Source organism: Astyanax mexicanus, chromosome 16, assembly GCF_023375975.1.
Source record: "Astyanax mexicanus isolate ESR-SI-001 chromosome 16, AstMex3_surface, whole genome shotgun sequence".
NCBI classification, from domain to species: Eukaryota; Metazoa; Chordata; class Actinopteri; order Characiformes; family Acestrorhamphidae; genus Astyanax; species Astyanax mexicanus.
In genome coordinates this window covers 21,610,490-21,629,131 of record NC_064423.1, presented here as the reverse complement: position 1 = coordinate 21,629,131, position 18,642 = coordinate 21,610,490, and the positions used below count along the sequence as shown (strand labels likewise).

The window sequence follows — 18,642 nt, the reverse complement described above, 5'->3', positions numbered from 1 at the left end:
GCTAGCCTTTCCAAGTGCGTTATTAACACACTTCTTTATTGTATTAGATTTTCTTGGCAAAATGTTAAGCCACAAATTGCATTTGTGAAGATTATTAGCAAAAAAATAGAAAGCAACAAGTGGCAACTCAATCACTACATAAATGTACAGGTTTAAACCATAGACTGTGTATAACTGAATAGAGCATCATCTCTCAAAAGTGAAGCCACCACAGGTCGGCGCCCCCTGCTGTTCAGTTGCAGAAAGCTGTGTAACTCCACCCATCCCTATAGGTTTCAATCACGTTTTTTCTAATATACTGTAATTCCACCTCCATTATTTAAATGCAACAGCTAGTGTAAGCTCTGCTTATATAGTCAAATTTTTATATCCCCACAAAATACGTTTTTTAAAACGTTATTCAGCTCTATTAAAAAAGGTGTGGTTATTGTAAAAGGGCTGGGCTACACCTAGCCGGAGTGGGACCAATGACTGTATGGGTGGGGCCATAGACTGTGTGAGCTCTGTGGAGGCAGCCTTCAGGGGCAGGTTTATTCAAATGAGTAGGCTGTCTCTCCACAGTTTGAAAGTGTGCTTGCAGCTGCAATTCTTATTTTTCCACCCAGAAATGTTCTGTATTATAGTAAGACTTTGTAAAGAGCTTTATCAAAAAGTCTTTTTTTTCTGGTCAGATTAGTCATACCTATGTGTTTTTACCCACACATCCATATTTTATGTAAACAAAAAATTATAAAAGGTATTTTTTTTAACTAAGCTGTTGCTGTTTGCAGCATCTACACCCTCAAATCCAGACAGAGAAGAGGATGTGAGCCAACCCGACAGAGAGTCTTCAACAGTGCGTGCTACTGATACACCTGAAGAATGTAAGAAACTTAGTATGATGTCTTCATATGCTTATTTATTCATTGCTAATATATCCACTTGAGTGTTACGGTGAATTTACACTGCTCCGACGCGACAACGCACAGCGACGGATCCCATTCATTTTCAATGGGAAGCGCCGCCTCCGTCAGACGCATTCGCGCGGTGCATCATGGGTCCGATGCGTCGAGAGCGGGGGATGCGATGCGATGAAAAGTTGAGCCGAGCTGAACTTTATGCAAATGAATCCGTCCAACGCGATGCGTCTGTCCAATCAGAGACCAGGTGTTGGCCTGATACGTGTCTGCAGCGCAGTGTCTGAAAACATTTAGTTCCGCTTTCAAGCGTCCAGAGAAGCCTGGAAGAGAAGTTTCAGGCTTCCCTGTGCTTTATAAAATCCCTGCTGATTTACAGGGACTCTGTCAGCGAGGAGAAAGGCTGCTGTGATTTTTGGAGTCTCTGGTGGGTTTTTAAAATATTAATATGTAATTTAATTGGAAAAGTTAGCTTTTTTCAGCTTATATACTGCTCACTAGACAGTGTAATGAAGCTCATTCAAACATTTATATCTATAAAGACACATTTATATTTATTAATTATTGGAAATAATAATAGCTTATATAAAAAGCATTTCCCATTTATTAAAACGATTCAATTGGACGACGCAGGGAAAGCCTTTGTCACGCCCACATGCGACCGGTTGGAGGGGGGTAGTGCGACCGTGTGCGTTGTCGCGTCGGAGCAGTGTAAATTCACCGTTAATCTCACATGTTGCTTGAATAAGGGAATGAGAATATTTTCTATAAAAACGTGTGTTTTTTTAATTTTTGTGTTATGTGTGTTTCTGTGTGTGTTTCTGATTTAGCACCAAGAACAGGTGCTTGTGGCTCACCTTCACCAATCAAAGACGCAGTGCAGGAATTCAAAGATAAATATGAGGATGGTGAAAAAGCTACGTATGAGTGTCCTGCTTATTACGTTAAGGCTGGTGATCCCCACCTTACCTGCAGACAAGGCAGATGGACAGGAAAAGGGGAATGCTTGGGTAAGTACAGATCTTTTTATAATCTGTAAATAAAAAATGACTTTTTGTGACATTTTGTTTTGTCACTGGATTATTCACTTAGTATGTATGTTTTTTCACATATAAAATTTTTTTAAATTCAGTTTGCAAACACTGCAAGACCAATAAGCAAGTTAATCATGTGCAGAAAAAATACAGGTTTCTAAAGATCATGATTATCAAGAGCTCTCCTTTGATTTTCAAAACAAAGTTTGCATTAAAGCTTGTTTTTTAACAAAGCACTAGTGAGTAATGGTGTAATGTCTCTGTTATCTGAATTTACTATATATAATAACATCTGCACCACATATCTGATTAAAACAATGTGTTTAAAAGCACAGTGATTTTCTGCGTTTAGTTTATTAAATGTTTTTATTCACATGGATAAAAGTTTAAAATACACAGCAGCTTTGGTGTTATGAAATTATTTTATGCATTTGTTTAATCCATCTTTATTGTCTGTACTGAGCGTAAATGTGACCAGTATTATTCTCATTTTAACATTTATTGATTTATTTCAGAACCCTGCACTGTGGACGTTCATGATATGGATCCCCGTAACATACAGCTACAAATTGGAGATAGAAGAAAAATTTATTCACGCCACGGAGATCATATTACATTTAAATGTCAAAGAGGATATAAACATGATGCCCAAGTTGCCCTTCGTCAGATGTGTCAAAATGGGCAGATGAATTTGCCTCGCTGTGTGTGACCCACATCTTACTGTTAAAGTTCTGTGATGGAGGATAAAGACATGATTTTAATACACTGATAGAAAAGCCTGTTTGTGTCGTATCTGATTTTGTAAAGAACAGAGGAGACAATGAATAAGATCATTTCATTAAATTCAGATAAACTTCTGAACAATTAGAAATTAGAATAATGGATTGTGTTCTGTCCAGTATTCTAAATATGATAGATGAGGAGACATGAATCACTTTAATAACTGAAGTCTTCATCCTTTACTCTGGAAATATTCATACAGTTTTGTTGCTGAGTGTTGTTTAATCTGTATGATGTATTCTTCACCAAATGCAATAAAACAAAATCACAATGTTTACTTTTTCATTTTTATCTCTACATTTATCAGAATTGTTTAAATGAAGAAAAAAAAAAACGTGAAAAAATAATTCAATAGATTCAATAGATGCCACACTTACATAGTAATTAACCAACCTGGGCCCAATCAAACATTTGTACACAACCTTAATGTATTTTTTATTTTTATTTTTTACATTGTAGATTAATATTAATGACATCAAAACAATTAAGAGACACAAATAAAATTACATAATAAACAAAAAAGTGTTTGGTCTCCACAATCCCCTGATCTAAACCCAGCTGAGATGGTGATTTGGGATGAGCTGGAGCACAGCGTGAGGGAAAAGCAGCGACTATTGTTATAAGTGTATAAATAAGTGTATCTTTTATTCTGGAATCATTATCTTTTGTTAATGATTCACTTGTAGAGACCTTGTTGGGGTCAAATCTTGCGTAAATTTGGAGCTTCTACAGTGAGTGGGAGAATGTTTATGTGTACATATATTGGCAGGATTTGAGTCAAATCTAGTGACCGGGGACAGGGGTAGGGATTTGCTCTGATAAGTGGGGGGGCAGTAGAGGTGGGGGGTGGCTGATGGGAAAACACTGGTATACAGTATATTATTGTCGAGGGAATGTGGTTTTGTCATCTAATTCTTTTTTTTAATCACCAGTCACTTTAATTCTTACTCTCATCCACATGTTGATGTAGATGTTATTAGAATATCTCAATATTAAAGAATAGATGATAACAAACCAGTCCACAATTGGCCAAAATGATCTCAATGATTTTGCATGATACACTACTCTCCACCCATTGGCCAATTTAGGGCCAAAAATAGAATAAAAAATAAATAAATAAACAAATAAATAAAAATCATTATTGTAATTATAGGAAATCAGTATTCAAATCCATTCAAAACCATCAGAACTGTTATCAGCAACAAGACCAGAACCCAGCATCTGTTAAGGAGTTATGGAGTTATCACGTTGACTAAGAAGAGGTATGTCCAAATTTTTGACAGGAACATTATATGCAAGTCACCATTAACTGTCTGCAACTCTAAGCCAAGCACGTTTTCATCAAATGCCAGTTTTCACTAAAATGGTGCACCCTGACATGGCAATACATCACAGAAATACAAACTGAAATGTTAAAGTGATTAATCTGGTAAAGTATGATTTCTGTGCAGTCTGAAGTCTTATAAATATGATAAATATTCTGAAAGAATTCAAAATCTAAAGTAACGTTATGAAAGTTTAAGGGTCAAAAGGCACAGTGCTAACCGTGAACTGATTTAACAGTAAATTTCATTCTCACTGCTGTAAAACTCACTGCTGTAAAACTCACTGCTGTAAAACTCACTGCTGTAAAAAATATCAAAATAAAAGGAATGTATTTTACAGGTAGTCTAACTCAAAGAAGCAATCAGTAGAAACTATTCAATTTCAAAATACTGGATAGAGTTGTCTGCTCCACCCACCCCTCCACAGATGCAAAGCTCACTCGGGTTGCCAGGCTAAGAACACACAGAACCTACACAAACGAGTGCAAGACACGTTTAATAACTTCTACCATGGTAAGCAACGTTATAAACCAGCTCATGTGGTTTTTTTTATAACTTTGGGTGAATCCCATTTCTCCCCTTGGCCCTACCCCTTACCCCTACCCCTTCTTTTCGAGTGTAATCCTTCCCCTTGGAACGGAGTTACAAGGGGAAGGGGTAAAATCCTACCCCTAGGAATTGGGACAACCCTTCAAGCACCCGGTGAAAGGTGAATCTTATTGAAAATAGCCTCCATAATATACTAGAAATTGTATATCACACTGGTTCCCAACACTGGTCCTGGAGCAGGTAATGTGTTACAAAAACAATAAAATGTGCAAGAATATGGGTCCTCAGTGACAGAGAAATCACTGGTATATCACAATGACGTTTGTCAATGAACAATAAATACATAAATAAATAGCACTGATTTATGACCAGGCTACTAGCAGTGGTGTGTAGGTGACCCTGCTGGGCTGATGTGATGATAGCAGTGGAGCGCTAAAGTTCAGTAGCCTAGCTGCTGGTTAACTAGTTAATTTTAGGGCATTGTATATGTTCAGAAAGGGGGCAGGAGGTGCAGAAATTAATTAATATTGTCCATTCCATAATTCCTCTGTGATGGGGAGCTGAAATTAGCTCTGATTATTTTTTATTTGATTTATTTTTTCCGTTCCGCCTTAAATGCGGTAGCGCCTGCCGTCTGTTGCACCATTTAAGGTGGAACGGGAAAGTAAGCTAGCTAGCTAGCTACCGAAACGAACTACTAGCGAACTTTTTATGCTTGTTATGAAGAATTCAGCCATAAAACATCAAAACTACACAATAAACTAAGGTAATACAGAGCTAATCGTAATTTTTAACACGGAAAATACTTACATTTGTGGGTTTCTTTGGTCGCTTGTTCCGCCATCTTGCCAGTCATTCTCATACCCCTCGGTACGAAGTGTGGGTCTGGAAAATCTCCGATTGAAGCGCTAACTAGCCCTACCCCTTACCCCTACCACTTCATCCTAACAGGAATCGGGACACCCCTACCCCTTGACATGCACGCGCAAAACAGAGGGGTAGGGGTAAGGTGTAGGGCCAAGGGGAGAAATGGGATTCACCCTTTGTCTGTAGTTAGCAGCTAGCTTCATTTACTGTTAGCCAAGCTTGGTATACCAAAAAAACACTGCCCCTCGAAAATACACACTTTTTAAAGGTACGCAGATCTTTTTGTAGCTGAAAAGAATTAATAATAATCAATGTATGTATACAGAATGATATACAACATTTCATTAAATAACATAATCTCGTGAAATCTGACCACATCATCAAAATGAAATTTTAATCTCTTCTAAAACAGGTATCTAGCATTATATTATCTGTATTTTACACAGTAGACAGATACATAAACTAGCAATCGGACCTTGCTAATTAATTAAAATGCCTGAACTTTGGATGTTTCCTTAATATCGGATGATACATCTTGAGCATTTTATCATTTACCACTGAAAGTCTAATTCTTATTGGTCCTTTAAAGTTTATTTTGTCTTGCTTACTTTTCAATAAGCCCCACCTACAGGAGTAGGTGGAGCTTAGTTTAGAAATTTTAGTCTTGCTGAAAGCAGAGATTGCTCAGTCTCGCTGACCACCATCAGAAAAAAATGAAGGGGGCTTTTTTCATTCAATGCTTTTTCTTCCTTTTCTGTGTTTACAGCTCTACACGGAGTGGTAAGGCTTTTCTTCATATGTGTTTTTACAGAGATTTATTGAAAATAAATAATAATACATAAACTAGCCTGGAGTATGAATACTACTTAAGTGTAATAAATATGATATTTCCTTTTCCTTCTGAAATCTGTAACTTCTTTTATTAATTACTGCCATAGAAATCACTTTGGTTTATTTGAAAATAAGTGTATCTTTATTCTGAAATCATTACCTTTTGTTAATGATTCACTTGTAGAGACCTTGTTGGGGTCAAAATCTTGTGTAAATTTGGAGCTTCTACAGTGAGTGGGAGAATATTTATGTGTACATATATTGGCAGGATTTGAGCCAAATCTAGTGGTGGGGAGTGGCTGATGGGAAAGCACTGGTAGGCAAAAGCCTACATACAATATTTTATACATAACTAGCTGAAGAAAATATTACAGTATCTTCATTAAGAACTTTATTAAAACACATAAATAAACAAGCAATATTATTATTGAGGGAATGTGGTTTTATCACCTAATTAAATATATTTATCACCTGTTACTTTAATTCTTACTCTCATCCACATGTGGATATACAGTTGCCTTTTTTCATACTGATATTTTTCTGATTATCAAGCAAACTTTATTATCAGACAAAGATAACTTGAATAATAATGAATAATGGATTTTATTTATTAAAGGAAAAAAATAATCAAACCAAAACCAGTCTTGCACTGTGTTTTTACAAGTGTTTGCCCCTAAACCTAATAATTTGGTTGGACCATTGCAAGGTTTTCCAGCATGAACAACCAGTTTAAGGTCACAATCTCAATCAGAATTTGACTAGGCCACTCCCAAACATTTTATTAGTCACTCAGAAGTCTGCTAGTTTGTGGGGTTTGGATCATTGTCTTGCTGCAGAACCTAAGTATGCCTGAGCTTGAGGTTGAAGAAATTGAACTTAGTTTTCCAAAAAGTGTGATTAATTTTTCACAAATGGCTAGATTGGTTTGGATAGTTTTTTTTTCCCGTAATAATTAAAATCATCATTCAAAAAATATTAAAGAATAGGTGATAACAAACCAGTTCACAACTGGCCAAAATGATCTCAATGATCTTGCATGAAAAACTACCCTGCTCCCATTGACCAATTTAAATTAAAAGAAAAATCTTGATTGTAATAATAGGAAAATAGTATTCAAACTAGTATTCTGTAATTCATTTTGCAGAACCTACTTGTGCCATTCCCCGTGATGAGCATGTGGTATCGCCTTTCCTCTTGGGTTGGTTGTCACGTCTGGGAAGGAGCGAGCCGTACCAATGTGAACCTGGTTATAAAGCAACAGCTGACCGTGCCGAATGTACAGAGAACGGCTGGTCACCAAAACCACTGTGTAAAGGTATGTTGCTAGCTTAAGTTTATTAGCGTGTGGGTTTTTAATCATCTGCTTGTACTGTATATTGCTAAAATAATTGCTGCCTGTGTTGCAGAGCTGAAGTGTACAGTGCCAACAATTGAAAATGCAATAAGGCTGGAAAAAGTCGGTGCACGCCTTGAGTACCAGTGTAATCCCGGATATGAACCTGAGGGGTTTGTCATCACCTGCAATCAGGAGGGAGTCTGGGATCAGATGCATCACTGCACTGGCAAGTATCCTTCTCTGCATTCATTTAGAATTTCTTCTGTTGTTTTCTTATCCAGCTGCTTTCTCATGCTACGGAAGCGATGCAGCAAACAGAAATTTCCTTGTGTCAAAATGCTCAGATGATTTATTTATTTTGGAATAAGGTGCTGTGTACCGATGAAACTAAAATTGAGTTATTTGGAGGGCGAAATGCATGGCGGAAAAAGAACACAGAATTCCAAGACAAACACTTGTTATCCACAGTAAAATCTGGTGGTTCATTATGCTGTGGGGCTGTGTGACCAGTGCAGGTTCTAAAAATCTTGTTAAAGTTTAGGGTCACATGGATTTCAGTCAATATTGAGCACAATTTTCAGCAATCCGTGACAAAGTTGCACCGGGGCTGGATACTTCAACAAGACAACGGACCCTGAAAAAACTGCTCAAAATCTACTAAAGCATTCATGCTTCATGCTAGTAAAGCATTCTGGAATTATGCTTATTATTCATTGCTAATATATCCACTTTAGTGTTAATCTCAAATGTTGCTTGAATAAGGGCATAAGGAAATGGTCTATAAAAACATGTGTGTGTTTTCATTTCTATGTTATGTGTGTTTCTGTTTTAGCACCAGGAACAGGTGCTTGTGGCTCACCTCCACCAATCAAAGACACAGTGCAGGAATTCAAAGATAAATATGAGGATGGTGAAAAAGCTACGTATGAGTGTCCTGCTTATTACGTTAAGGCTGGTGATCCCCACCTTACCTGCAGACAAGGCAGTTGGACAGGAAGCGGGCAATGCTTGGGTAAGTACAGATCTTTTTATAATCTGTAAATAAAAATGTCTTTTTGTAACATTTTGTTGTGTCACTGGATTATTCACTTAGTATGTATGTTTTTTCACATATAAGCAAGAACACTGCAAGAACAATAAGCAAGTTAAACATGGGCAGAAAAAATACAGGTTTCTGAAGAATATGATGATCAAGAGCTCTCCTTTCAGGCTGCAATAAAAAAGTTTAGATTTTCAGAACAAAGTTTGCGTTAAAGCTTGTTTTTTAACACACACTAGTGAGTAATGGTTTAAAGTCTCTGTTATCTGAATTTACTGTCAGCTGCCAGATTTCAGGCATAAAATACACACTGGTCTCCTCATCTCCAACTGTGCATCTACACCACATATCTGATTAAAACAATGTGTTTAAAAGCACAGTGAATTTTCTGCGTTTAGTTTATTAAATGTTTTTATTCACATGGATAAAAGTTTAAAATGCACAGCAGCTTTGGTGTTATGAAATTATTTTATGCATTTGTTTAATCCATCTTTATTTTCTGTACTGAGCGTAAATGTGACCAGTATTATTCTCATTTTAACATTTATTGATTTATTTCAGAACCCTGCACTGTGGACGTTCATGATATGGATCCCCGTAACATACAGCTACAAATTGGAGATAGAAGAAAAATTTATTCACGCCACGGAGATCATACTACATTTAAGTGTCAAAGAGGATATAAACATGATGCCCAAGTTGCCCTTCGTCAGATGTGTCAAAATGGGCAGATGAATTTGCCTCGCTGTGTGTGTCCCACATCTTACTGTTAAAGTTCTGTGATGGAGGATAAAGACATGATTTTAATACACTGATAGAAAAGCCTGTTTGTGTCGTATCTGATTTTGTAAAGAACAGAGGAGACAATGAATAAGATCATTTCATTAAATTCAGATAAACTTCTGTACAATTAGAAATTAGAATAATGGATTGTGTTCTGTCCAGTATTCTAAATATGATAGATGAGGAGACATGAATCACTTTAATAACTGAAGTCTTCATCCTTTACTCTGGAAACATTCATACAGTTTTGTTGCTGAGTGTTGTTTAATCTGTATGATGTATTCTTCACCAAATGCAATAAAACAAAATCACAATGTTTACTTTTTCATTTTTATCTCTACATTTATCAGAATTGTTTAAATGAAGAAAAAAACGTGAAAAAATAATTCAATAGATTCAATAGATGCCACACTTACATTGTAATTAACCAACCTGGGCCCAATCAAACATTTGTACACACCTTAATGTATTTTTTATTTTTATTTTTTACATTGTAGATTAATATTAATGACATCAAAACAATTAAAAGACACAAATAAAATTACATAATAAACAAAAAAGTGTTTGGTCTCCACAATCCCCTGATCTAAACCCAGCTGAGATGGTGATTTGGGATGAGCTGGAGCACAGCGTGAGGGAAAAGCAGCGACTATTGTTATAAGTGTATAAATAAGTGTATCTTTTATTCTGGAATCATTATCTTTTGTTAATGATTCACTTGTAGAGACCTTGTTGGGGTCAAATCTTGCGTAAATTTGGAGCTTCTACAGTGAGTGGGAGAATATTTATGTGTACATATATATATAGTGGTGGGGGGTGGCTGATGGGAAAACAATGGTATACAGTAAATTATTGTTGAGGGAATGTGGTTTTATCATTTAATTATTTTTATTAATCACCAGTCACTTTAATTCTTACTCTCATCCACATGTGGATGTAAATGTTATTAGAATATCTCAATATTAAAGAATAGATGATAACAAACCAGTCCACAATTGGCCAATGAAGAAATGAAGAAACTGAGAAAATACCTGAGCAGTGTGTGAGTGAGCAGATCTGTCCTCAAAGCTAAATGTGGTATTTAGAAGAATCTAAAGTATAAAAATATTCTGGTTTGTTAAAAAGAATAATTCTGCATGTGTTCCTGTACAAATTTAATGTTTTCAATCTTAAAATTAAATGTTAAAAAACAATCACAAAAGAAAAAGATCTTGGTATGTCAATATTATGTATGCAAGTAACCATTAACTAAATGTCTGCAACTCTAAGCCGAGCACGTTTTCATCAAATGCCAGTTTTCACTAAAATGGTGCACCCTGACATGGCAATACCTCACAGGTGAATACAAAGTGAAATGTAAAAGTGATTAATCTGGTAAAGTATGATTTCTGTGCAGTCTGAAGTCTTATAAATATGATAAATATTCTGAAAGAATTTAAAATCTAAAATGGCGTTATGAAAGTTTAAGGGTTAAAAGGCACAGTGCTAACAGTGAACTGATTTAACAGTAAATTTCATTCTCACTGCTGTAAAACTCACTGCTGTAAAACTCACTGCTGTAAAAAATAACAAAATAAAAGGAATTTATTTTACTTCAGTTCAGCGAGTCTTCAGCACAGCACGCACGGCAACAGACAGGCTTCTTCTCCCCCGTGTCTCACCTGCCAAGTAACATACACATAAAAAAAAAAGTGCCCTTTTTCCCCCCTGAGCACTTGCCCCCCAAAATGTCTGTGCACACCACTGATTTTACTGGTAGTCCAGCTTAAAGAAGCAATCAGTAGAAAATATTCAATTTCAAAATACTGGATAGAGTTGTCTGCTCCGCCCACCCCTCCACAGATGCAAAGCTCACTCGGGTTGCCAGGCTAAGAACACACAGGACCTATTCTATTGAGTGCAAGACACGTTTAATAACTTCTACAATGGTAAGCAACGTTATAAAACAGCTCATGTGTTTTTTTTATAACTTTGTCTGTAGTTAGCAGCTAGCTTTATTCAATGTTATCCAACCTTGGTATACCAAAAAAATAAAAACACTGCCCCTCGAAAATACACACTTTTTAAAGGTACGCAGATCTTTTTGTAGCTGAAAAGAATAAATAATAATCAATGTATGTATACAGAATCATACAAAACATTTCACTAAATAACATAATCTCGTGAAATCTGACCACATCATCAAAATGAGATTTTAATCTCTTCTAAAACAGGTATCTAGCATTATATTATCTGTATTTTACACATTAGACAGATACATAAACTAGCAATCTGACCTTGCTTATTTATTAAAATGCCTGTCCCTAGTATGCTAACCTAGTGTTTGTGATAAACCTGGCAACCTCCCTGTTGGGGAATGATCAGCAGGCAGAATCAGAGGCCACACCCAATCAGAGATTGCTGATATACCACACATTTGTAGTAAGAAACAAGAGCTGACTGATATGAATATGAACTTTGGATGTTTCCTTAATATTGGATGATACATCTTGATAATTTAATCATTTACTACTGAAAGTCTAATTCTTATTGGTCCTTTAAAGTTTATTTTGTCTTGCTTATTTTTCAATAAGCCCCACCTACAGGAGTAGGTGGAGCTTAGTTTAGAAATTTTAGTCTTGCTGAAAGCAGAGATTGCTCAGTCTCACTGACCACCATCAGAAAAAAATGAAGGGGGCTTTTTTCATTCCATGCTTTTTCTTCCTTTTCTGTGTTTACAGCTCTACACGGAGTGGTAAGGCTTTTCTTCATATGTGTTTTTACAGTGATTTATTGAAAATTAATAATAATACATAAACTAGCCTGGAGTATGGATACTACTTAAGTGTAATAAATATGATATTTCCTTTTCCTTCTGAAATCTGTAACTTCTTTTATTAATTACTGCCATAGAAATCACTTTGGTTTATTTGAAAATAAGTGTATCTTTATTCTGAAATCATTACCTTTTGTTAATGATTCACTTGTAGAGACCTTGTTTGGGGCAAAATCTTGCGTAAATTTGGAGCTTCTACAGTGAGTGGGAGAATATTTATGTGTACATATATGGGCAGGATTTGAGCCAAATCTAGTGGTGGGGAGTGGCTGATGGGAAAGCACTGGTAGGCAAAAGCCTACATACAATATTTTATACATAACTAGCTGAAGAAAATATTACAGTATCTTCATTAAGAACTTTATTAAAACACATAAATAAACAAGCAATATTATTATTGAGGGAATGTGGTTTTATCACCTAATTAAATATATTTATCACCTATTACTTTAACTCTTACTCTCATCCACATGTGGATATACAGTTGCCTTTTTTCATACTGATATTTTTCTGATTATCAAGCAAACTTTATTATCAGACAAAGATAACTTGAATAATAATGAATAATGGATTTTATTTATTAAAGGAAAAAAAAAATCAAACCAAAACCAGTCTTGCACTGTGTTTTTACAAGTGTTTGCCCCTAAACCTAATAACTTGGTTGGACCATTGGAAGGTTTTCCAGCATGAACAACCAGTTTAAGGTCACAATCTCAATCAGACTTTTGACTAGGCCACTCCCAAACATTTTATTAGTCACTCAGAGGTCTGCTAGTTTGTGGGCTTTGGATCATTGTCTTGCTGCAGAACCTTAGTATGCCTGAGCTTGAGGTTGAAGAAATTGAACTTAGTTTTCCAAAAAGTGTGATTAATGTTTCACAAATGGCTAGATTGGTTTGGACAGTTTTTTTCCCGTAATAATTAAAATCATCATTCAAAAATATTAAAGAATAGGTGATAACAAACCAGTTCACAACTGGCCAAAATGATCTCAATGATCTTGCATGAAAAACTACCCTGCTCCCATTGACCAATTTAAATAAAAATAAAAAGACATGATTGTAATAATAGGAAAATAGTATTCAAACTAGTATTCTGTAATTAATTTCGCAGAACCTTCTTGTGCCACTCCCCGTGATGAGCATGTGGTATCGCCTTTCCTCTTGGGTTGGTTTTCACGTCTGGGAAGAAGCAGGCCGTACCAATGTGAACCTGGTTATAAAGCAACAGCTGACCGTGCCGAATGTACAGAGAACGGCTGGTCACCAAAACCACTGTGTAAAGGTACGTTGCTAGCTTAAGTTTATTAGCTTTATTAGCGTGTGGGTTTTTAATCTGCTTATACTGTATATTGCTAAAATAATTGCTGCCTGTGTTGCAGAGCTGAAGTGTACAGTGCCAACAATTGAAAATGCAATAAGGCTGGAAAAAGTCGGTGCTCGCCTTGAGTACCAGTGTAATCCCGGATATGAACCTGAGGGGTTTGTCATCACCTGCAATCAGGAGGGAGTCTGGGATCAGATGCATCACTGCACTGGCAAGTATCCTTCTCTGCATTCATTTAGAATTTCTTCTGTTGTTTTCTTATCCAGCTGCTTTCTCATGCTACGGAAGCGATGCAGCAAATAGAAATTTCCTTGTGTCAAAATGCTCAGATTGTCCAGGTAGTCCAGTGGCAATCAGGCACAATCTTGATCTCAGTAAGGGATTAGACAATCAAAACAGACAATCAAATTTAGCAACGTAACCAATCAAAATCTCTGTTTCAACAGGAGATAAGACAACAGACAATCAAAATTAAGAGCAAACCCAAAATCTGATTTTTATTCAGAGTCATGACTTTTTAGGCATGACAAAATCTAGTCTATCTATCAAAATTCTGCAGCAGATCCAATTAAATCCTTCATTGGATTAAGGAGGTGGGACAAAATCTAAGGTATTTAAATACTGCAGAAGACCAATCTAAAACTTTGGTTTAGCAGAGGGGCAAAACAACAGACTAATAATGTCAGAGGCAGTGGGGGATAAGACATCAAACAATTAAATGTAGCAGCAGAACCAATCAACATCTTCCGTTTATTAAAAGGAGGGGGGACAACATAGACTACAGAACCAGTATCAGTATCTTTATTTCCTTAATTGGGCAGGACAACATTTCAGACTGTCGAATTCAGAGACAGAACCAAGAGCGTGGGACAACTTAGACAGTCAAAATAATGCAACAGAAACAGTATCAGTATCTATATTTTCCTAATTGGGCAGGAGAACATTTCAGACTGTCAATTTCAGAGACAGAAACAATCAAAATCTTTATTTTAGCAGGTGATGAGACAACAAACAATCAAATTTGTCAGCAAAACCAATCAACATCTTCTGTTTATTAAGAGAGTTGGATAACATGGAAAATCTAAATAATTCAATAGAAACATTATCAATGTCTTTACATCCTTATTTAAGCAGGACAATATTTCAGACTGTCTATTTCAGAGACAGAACTAATCAAAATCTTTATCTTAGTAAGGGGAGGAGACAACAAACAAAAAAAAATACCACAAACACCAAGCATCTTTATTTCATTAAAAGAGCAAGACAACATATAGACAGTCAAATTCATTGGCAGAACCAATCAACAGATTCATTAATTCTAAAGAACCAATCAAAATCTTTATTTCATCTTAAATATATAATTTAAGGTGGATTGTTAGATTAGATTTAGTGAGCAGACTAGAGACAACTAGACTCTAGTCAACTAGGTAGAGACAACTAGATAGGTGGAATCAGCTTGTTTATGTAGTTTATATTTGTTGTGAAACATGAAATGTCAGATTTAACTAAATAGTCACAATAATAAAAAACAAATAGTCAACCTAATTAAAAAGTATGTTTTGGAAGATTTTGAGGTCCAAAAGGCACAGTATTTTGATAGTGACCCATTTGTCGCCAAGACAAGAGTGTTCTTTGTTAATGTATGTAACTGTGGGTATGTGTGTGTGTGATGGCAGCAAAAAGACTTGATTGTGGCCCACCTCCTCTGATCAGTGATGCAGTGCAGGAACTAAAGGAAGAATATAAGAATGGAGAAATAGCTACGTACGAGTGTCCTGCAAACTACGTAAAGAGTGGGGATCCTCACCTGACCTGCATACAGGGCAGTTGGACAGGGAATGGGGAATGCTTGCGTAAGTACAGATCTTTAATTGTGTTGCTTGTCTATAAGTATGATAAAGTTTGCTACAAAAACACAATATTGTGTGTGTGTGTGTGTGTGTGTGTGTGTGTTGGCAGCCAAAACACTTAATTGTGGCCCACCTCCATTGATCAAAGACGCAGTGCAGGATCTAAAAAATGAATATAAGGATGGAGAAATAGCTACGTATGAGTGTCCTGCATACTTCACCCAGGCTGGTGATCCCCACATGACCTGCAGAAAAGGCAGATGGTTAGGGAATGGGGAATGCTTGCGTAAGTACTTTTTCTTCTTCTGTTGTTTAATGCATGCCCATAGCCTCCTTCAGCTTTTGGTAATTGGTCCAAAGGTCTAAACCATCTTGTAAACTGTTCTGTCACTATTGATGAGCCAGACTATGGTTCAGTAGATCCAAATTCTGGTCCTATGGTCCGAAAGAGGAACATAGGACCTTTCACAATTTTTTGTTCTGACCTAACACAAACAGCAGTCTCAACTCATCAGCATTTTACTGAAGATGGTGTGGTAGAAGAAATGTGCAGTATGGGAGACTTGGAGTCAGACTCTATTTGAATTACATAAATCACAATAATCAAACCTGGTTAAATATGCTAAATATGTTTAAGAACAGTGCTATTATGGAGGGAAATGTCTGAATTTATTTAATCCATATACTGTGCAATGACATAGTATTTGCCCCTTACAGATTTCTTAAGTTTTTATTTCTTTATTTTTGTCATACTGACATTTTTCACATTATTAAACAAACCTTAATATCAGATCAAGATAACCTGATTAAATACAAAAATCAGTTTTTAAAAGATTTCAAATTATGATTAAGTACATTTTCGGAAAGCCGAGTTGAATTTCACTAGCCACCACCAGGCCTGATTACTGCTAGAACTATAGACTCAAGAAATCACTTAAGTAGAACCTGTATGACAACATGAAGCAGCTAAAAAATCACAAAAAGCCACACATTATGCCCCGATCTGAAAATATTTAGGGACAGATAAGAAAACAAATGTCATTGTCATCTATCAGTGGGGGGACTCCAGCAAACCATAATAAGAGCTATTATTCACAAATGGAGAAAACATGGAACACAGGTATACCAACATTACTCCAAAAGGGCATGGACAACTCATACCTGAGGTCCCAAAAGAAGTAAAATCATCTAAAAGGACTTGGCAAGAATCCATGGGAGAGTTCTGAGGCAAAAACCACTGCTGAATAAAATGAATACCAAGGCTCATCTTACATTTGCCATCTTGATTATTAACACATAACACTTAGAATATAATATAATATAATAGAATAGAATAGTTTATTGTTGCTGAAAAAACAATGTTAAAACAGTGAACGTCCTCTCTCTAAGGCAGCGTTTACAATAACAGACTTCATCATTAAAAATCATTAAAATATATATATATATATTTATATATTTAGCACCATATCAATAAGATAATTCAGGACAATATATTAATACTGAGGAGAATATTAAAAGTGCAATAAATAATATTATTTAAAGTGGCGAGTGCAGGGGTGGGGGTAGGGGAAGTTCCCTGAGAATGTCCATCAAAATGGATAATTATCTTTAGCTCCTCTGGATATTCTTCACAATTGGGAAGGTTTGATAGCTTTCACAGCCTGAGGAAAAAAGCTATGTTTCAATCTATTCGTCCTTGTTTTCAATTGTCTGAATCTTTTTTTGGAAGGAAGGGGTGAAAACAGAGGGTTTCCCGGGTGAGTAGGATCCACTGAGATGCAGACAGCTTTTTTCCGCAATCGACGGTTGTAAATGTCATCGAGGGGGGGGGGGGTAGTGAGGTGCCAATATTTTTTTCTGCCGCTCTCACCACTTGCTGCAAATCTCTCCTGTCCCGAGCTGAACAACTGGTGAACCAGACTGTGCAGCAATAGGTCAGGAGGCTTTCGATGGTTGCTCTGTAGAAATTCACCAGCAAGTGTTGAGGGAGGTGGGAGTGCTTGAGTTTCCTAAGAAAATAGAGTCTATGCTGTGCTTTCCTCACCTGGTACTGGATGTTGTAAGCCCAGGTGAGGTCAGCAGAGATGTGCACACCAAGGAACTTGAAGCTCTCCACTCTCTCGACCTCCACTCCATTGATGTATAGAGCTGCAGTCACAGTGCGGGTAGATCTTCTGAAGTCCATGATCACCTCTTTTGTTTTATTAGGGTTCAGAAGAAGGTTATTGTTTTTGCACCATGTAGACAGATGTTGGACCTCCTCTTTGTAGTATGACTCATCATTATCTGTGATCAGTTAAGCATACTTTAGTTTTGCTACAAGACAATGATCAAAAGCACACCAGCAGGTGTGAATACATAAAAATACATAAAAAAATAAGGTTTTGATGTCTGATTAAGATGCTGTGGTTTAGGGGCAAATTGTTTTTTTACATAGGGCCAGGTTGGTTTGGATATTTTTTTTTTCTTCTTAAAAACTAAAAGTATCATTTAAAAACTGCTATTTGTATTTACTTAGGTTATATTAGTCTGATATATAAATGTGTTTGTTCATCTAAAGCAAAGCAAAAACAAGAAATCTGTAGGAGGGCAATACTTTTTCACACAACTGTGTATGGTGTCTTTGTCTCACTCTGTACAGCTTTATTTTATTTATTTATTTTTTTACATCTAATTAACCAGTATTGTACTCATTTAAACTTTTATATTGTATTGGTTTATTTCAGAACCCTGCACTGTCAATGTTGAAGATATGGAATCCCGTAACATAGAAATACTGTTTGGAGGTAGAAGTAAAATCTATTCAAAGCACGGAGATTTTATTTCATTTAGGTGTCAAAGAGGATTTAAACATAAAGAAAAAGATGGCTTTCGTCAGCAGTGTATAAATGGGAAAATAGATTTGCCTAGTTGTGGATAGTGTCCCACATAGTATTGTTAAAGATGGGTGGTGGAGGATAAGCAGATTATCTCACTACTTACAGAGAAAGAATAAAAACGTGATTTTAACACTGATAGAAATAGATGTTTGTATCGTATCTGATTTAGTAAAGAACAAAGGATGCTGACAGGATGTCAAATGACCAAATAATAACATTCATGTTAATTCAGATAAGCTGTGATTCAGGTTACTTTTGTTGCTGGATGTTGTTTATTCTGTATATTGGATGCTTCATTAAATGCAATAAATTACTTCCGAATGTCTACACAA

General features: G+C 36.1%; 2 protein-coding genes and 1 long non-coding RNA gene across 3 annotated transcripts in view; 2 read left to right on the top strand and 1 right to left on the bottom strand.

Moving 5' to 3' along the window:
• The window catches only part of LOC103046808 (complement factor H), a 41,376-nt gene extending 31,620 nt beyond the window's left edge, over positions 1–9,756 (top strand). Inside the window, exons 25-32 of the mRNA XM_049465969.1 lie at positions 771–863; positions 1,727–1,906; positions 2,446–2,633; positions 6,126–6,231; positions 7,427–7,597; positions 7,689–7,844; positions 8,451–8,630; positions 9,219–9,756. Coding sequence (XP_049321926.1) covers positions 771–863; positions 1,727–1,906; positions 2,446–2,633; positions 6,126–6,231; positions 7,427–7,597; positions 7,689–7,844; positions 8,451–8,630; positions 9,219–9,430 — 1,286 coding nt within the window. The 3' untranslated portion in view covers positions 9,431–9,756. The remainder of the gene's footprint in view (positions 1–770; positions 864–1,726; positions 1,907–2,445; positions 2,634–6,125; positions 6,232–7,426; positions 7,598–7,688; positions 7,845–8,450; positions 8,631–9,218) is intronic.
• Positions 9,757–12,092: 2,336 nt separating this feature from the next.
• Positions 12,093–18,642, top strand: LOC111192520 (complement factor H-related protein 1). The gene is made up of 6 exons (XM_049465911.1): positions 12,093–12,174; positions 13,369–13,539; positions 13,637–13,792; positions 15,258–15,434; positions 15,541–15,717; positions 18,158–18,642. Exons 1-6 carry the CDS (start codon positions 12,108–12,110, stop codon positions 18,349–18,351), a joined length of 942 nt encoding a protein of 313 aa, XP_049321868.1. The 5' UTR covers positions 12,093–12,107; the 3' UTR covers positions 18,352–18,642.
• LOC125782288 (uncharacterized) lies at positions 15,768–15,983 on the bottom strand. The gene is made up of 2 exons (XR_007424907.1): positions 15,894–15,983; positions 15,768–15,860 (listed from the first exon to the last, which is right to left on the bottom strand). It is a non-coding gene; the product is annotated as an uncharacterized LOC125782288 (long non-coding RNA).

Coding starts and splice junctions, on each gene's coding strand:
- LOC111192520 (XM_049465911.1), top strand. CDS start 12,108: ATGAAGGGGGCTTTTTTCATTCCATGCTTTTTCTTCCTTTTCTGTGTT. Junction 13,540..13,636: donor ACCAAAACCACTGTGTAAAG/GTACGTTGCTAG, acceptor CCTGTGTTGCAG/AGCTGAAGTGTACAGTGCCA. Junction 13,793..15,257: donor TCAGATGCATCACTGCACTG/GCAAGTATCCTT, acceptor GTGTGATGGCAG/CAAAAAGACTTGATTGTGGC.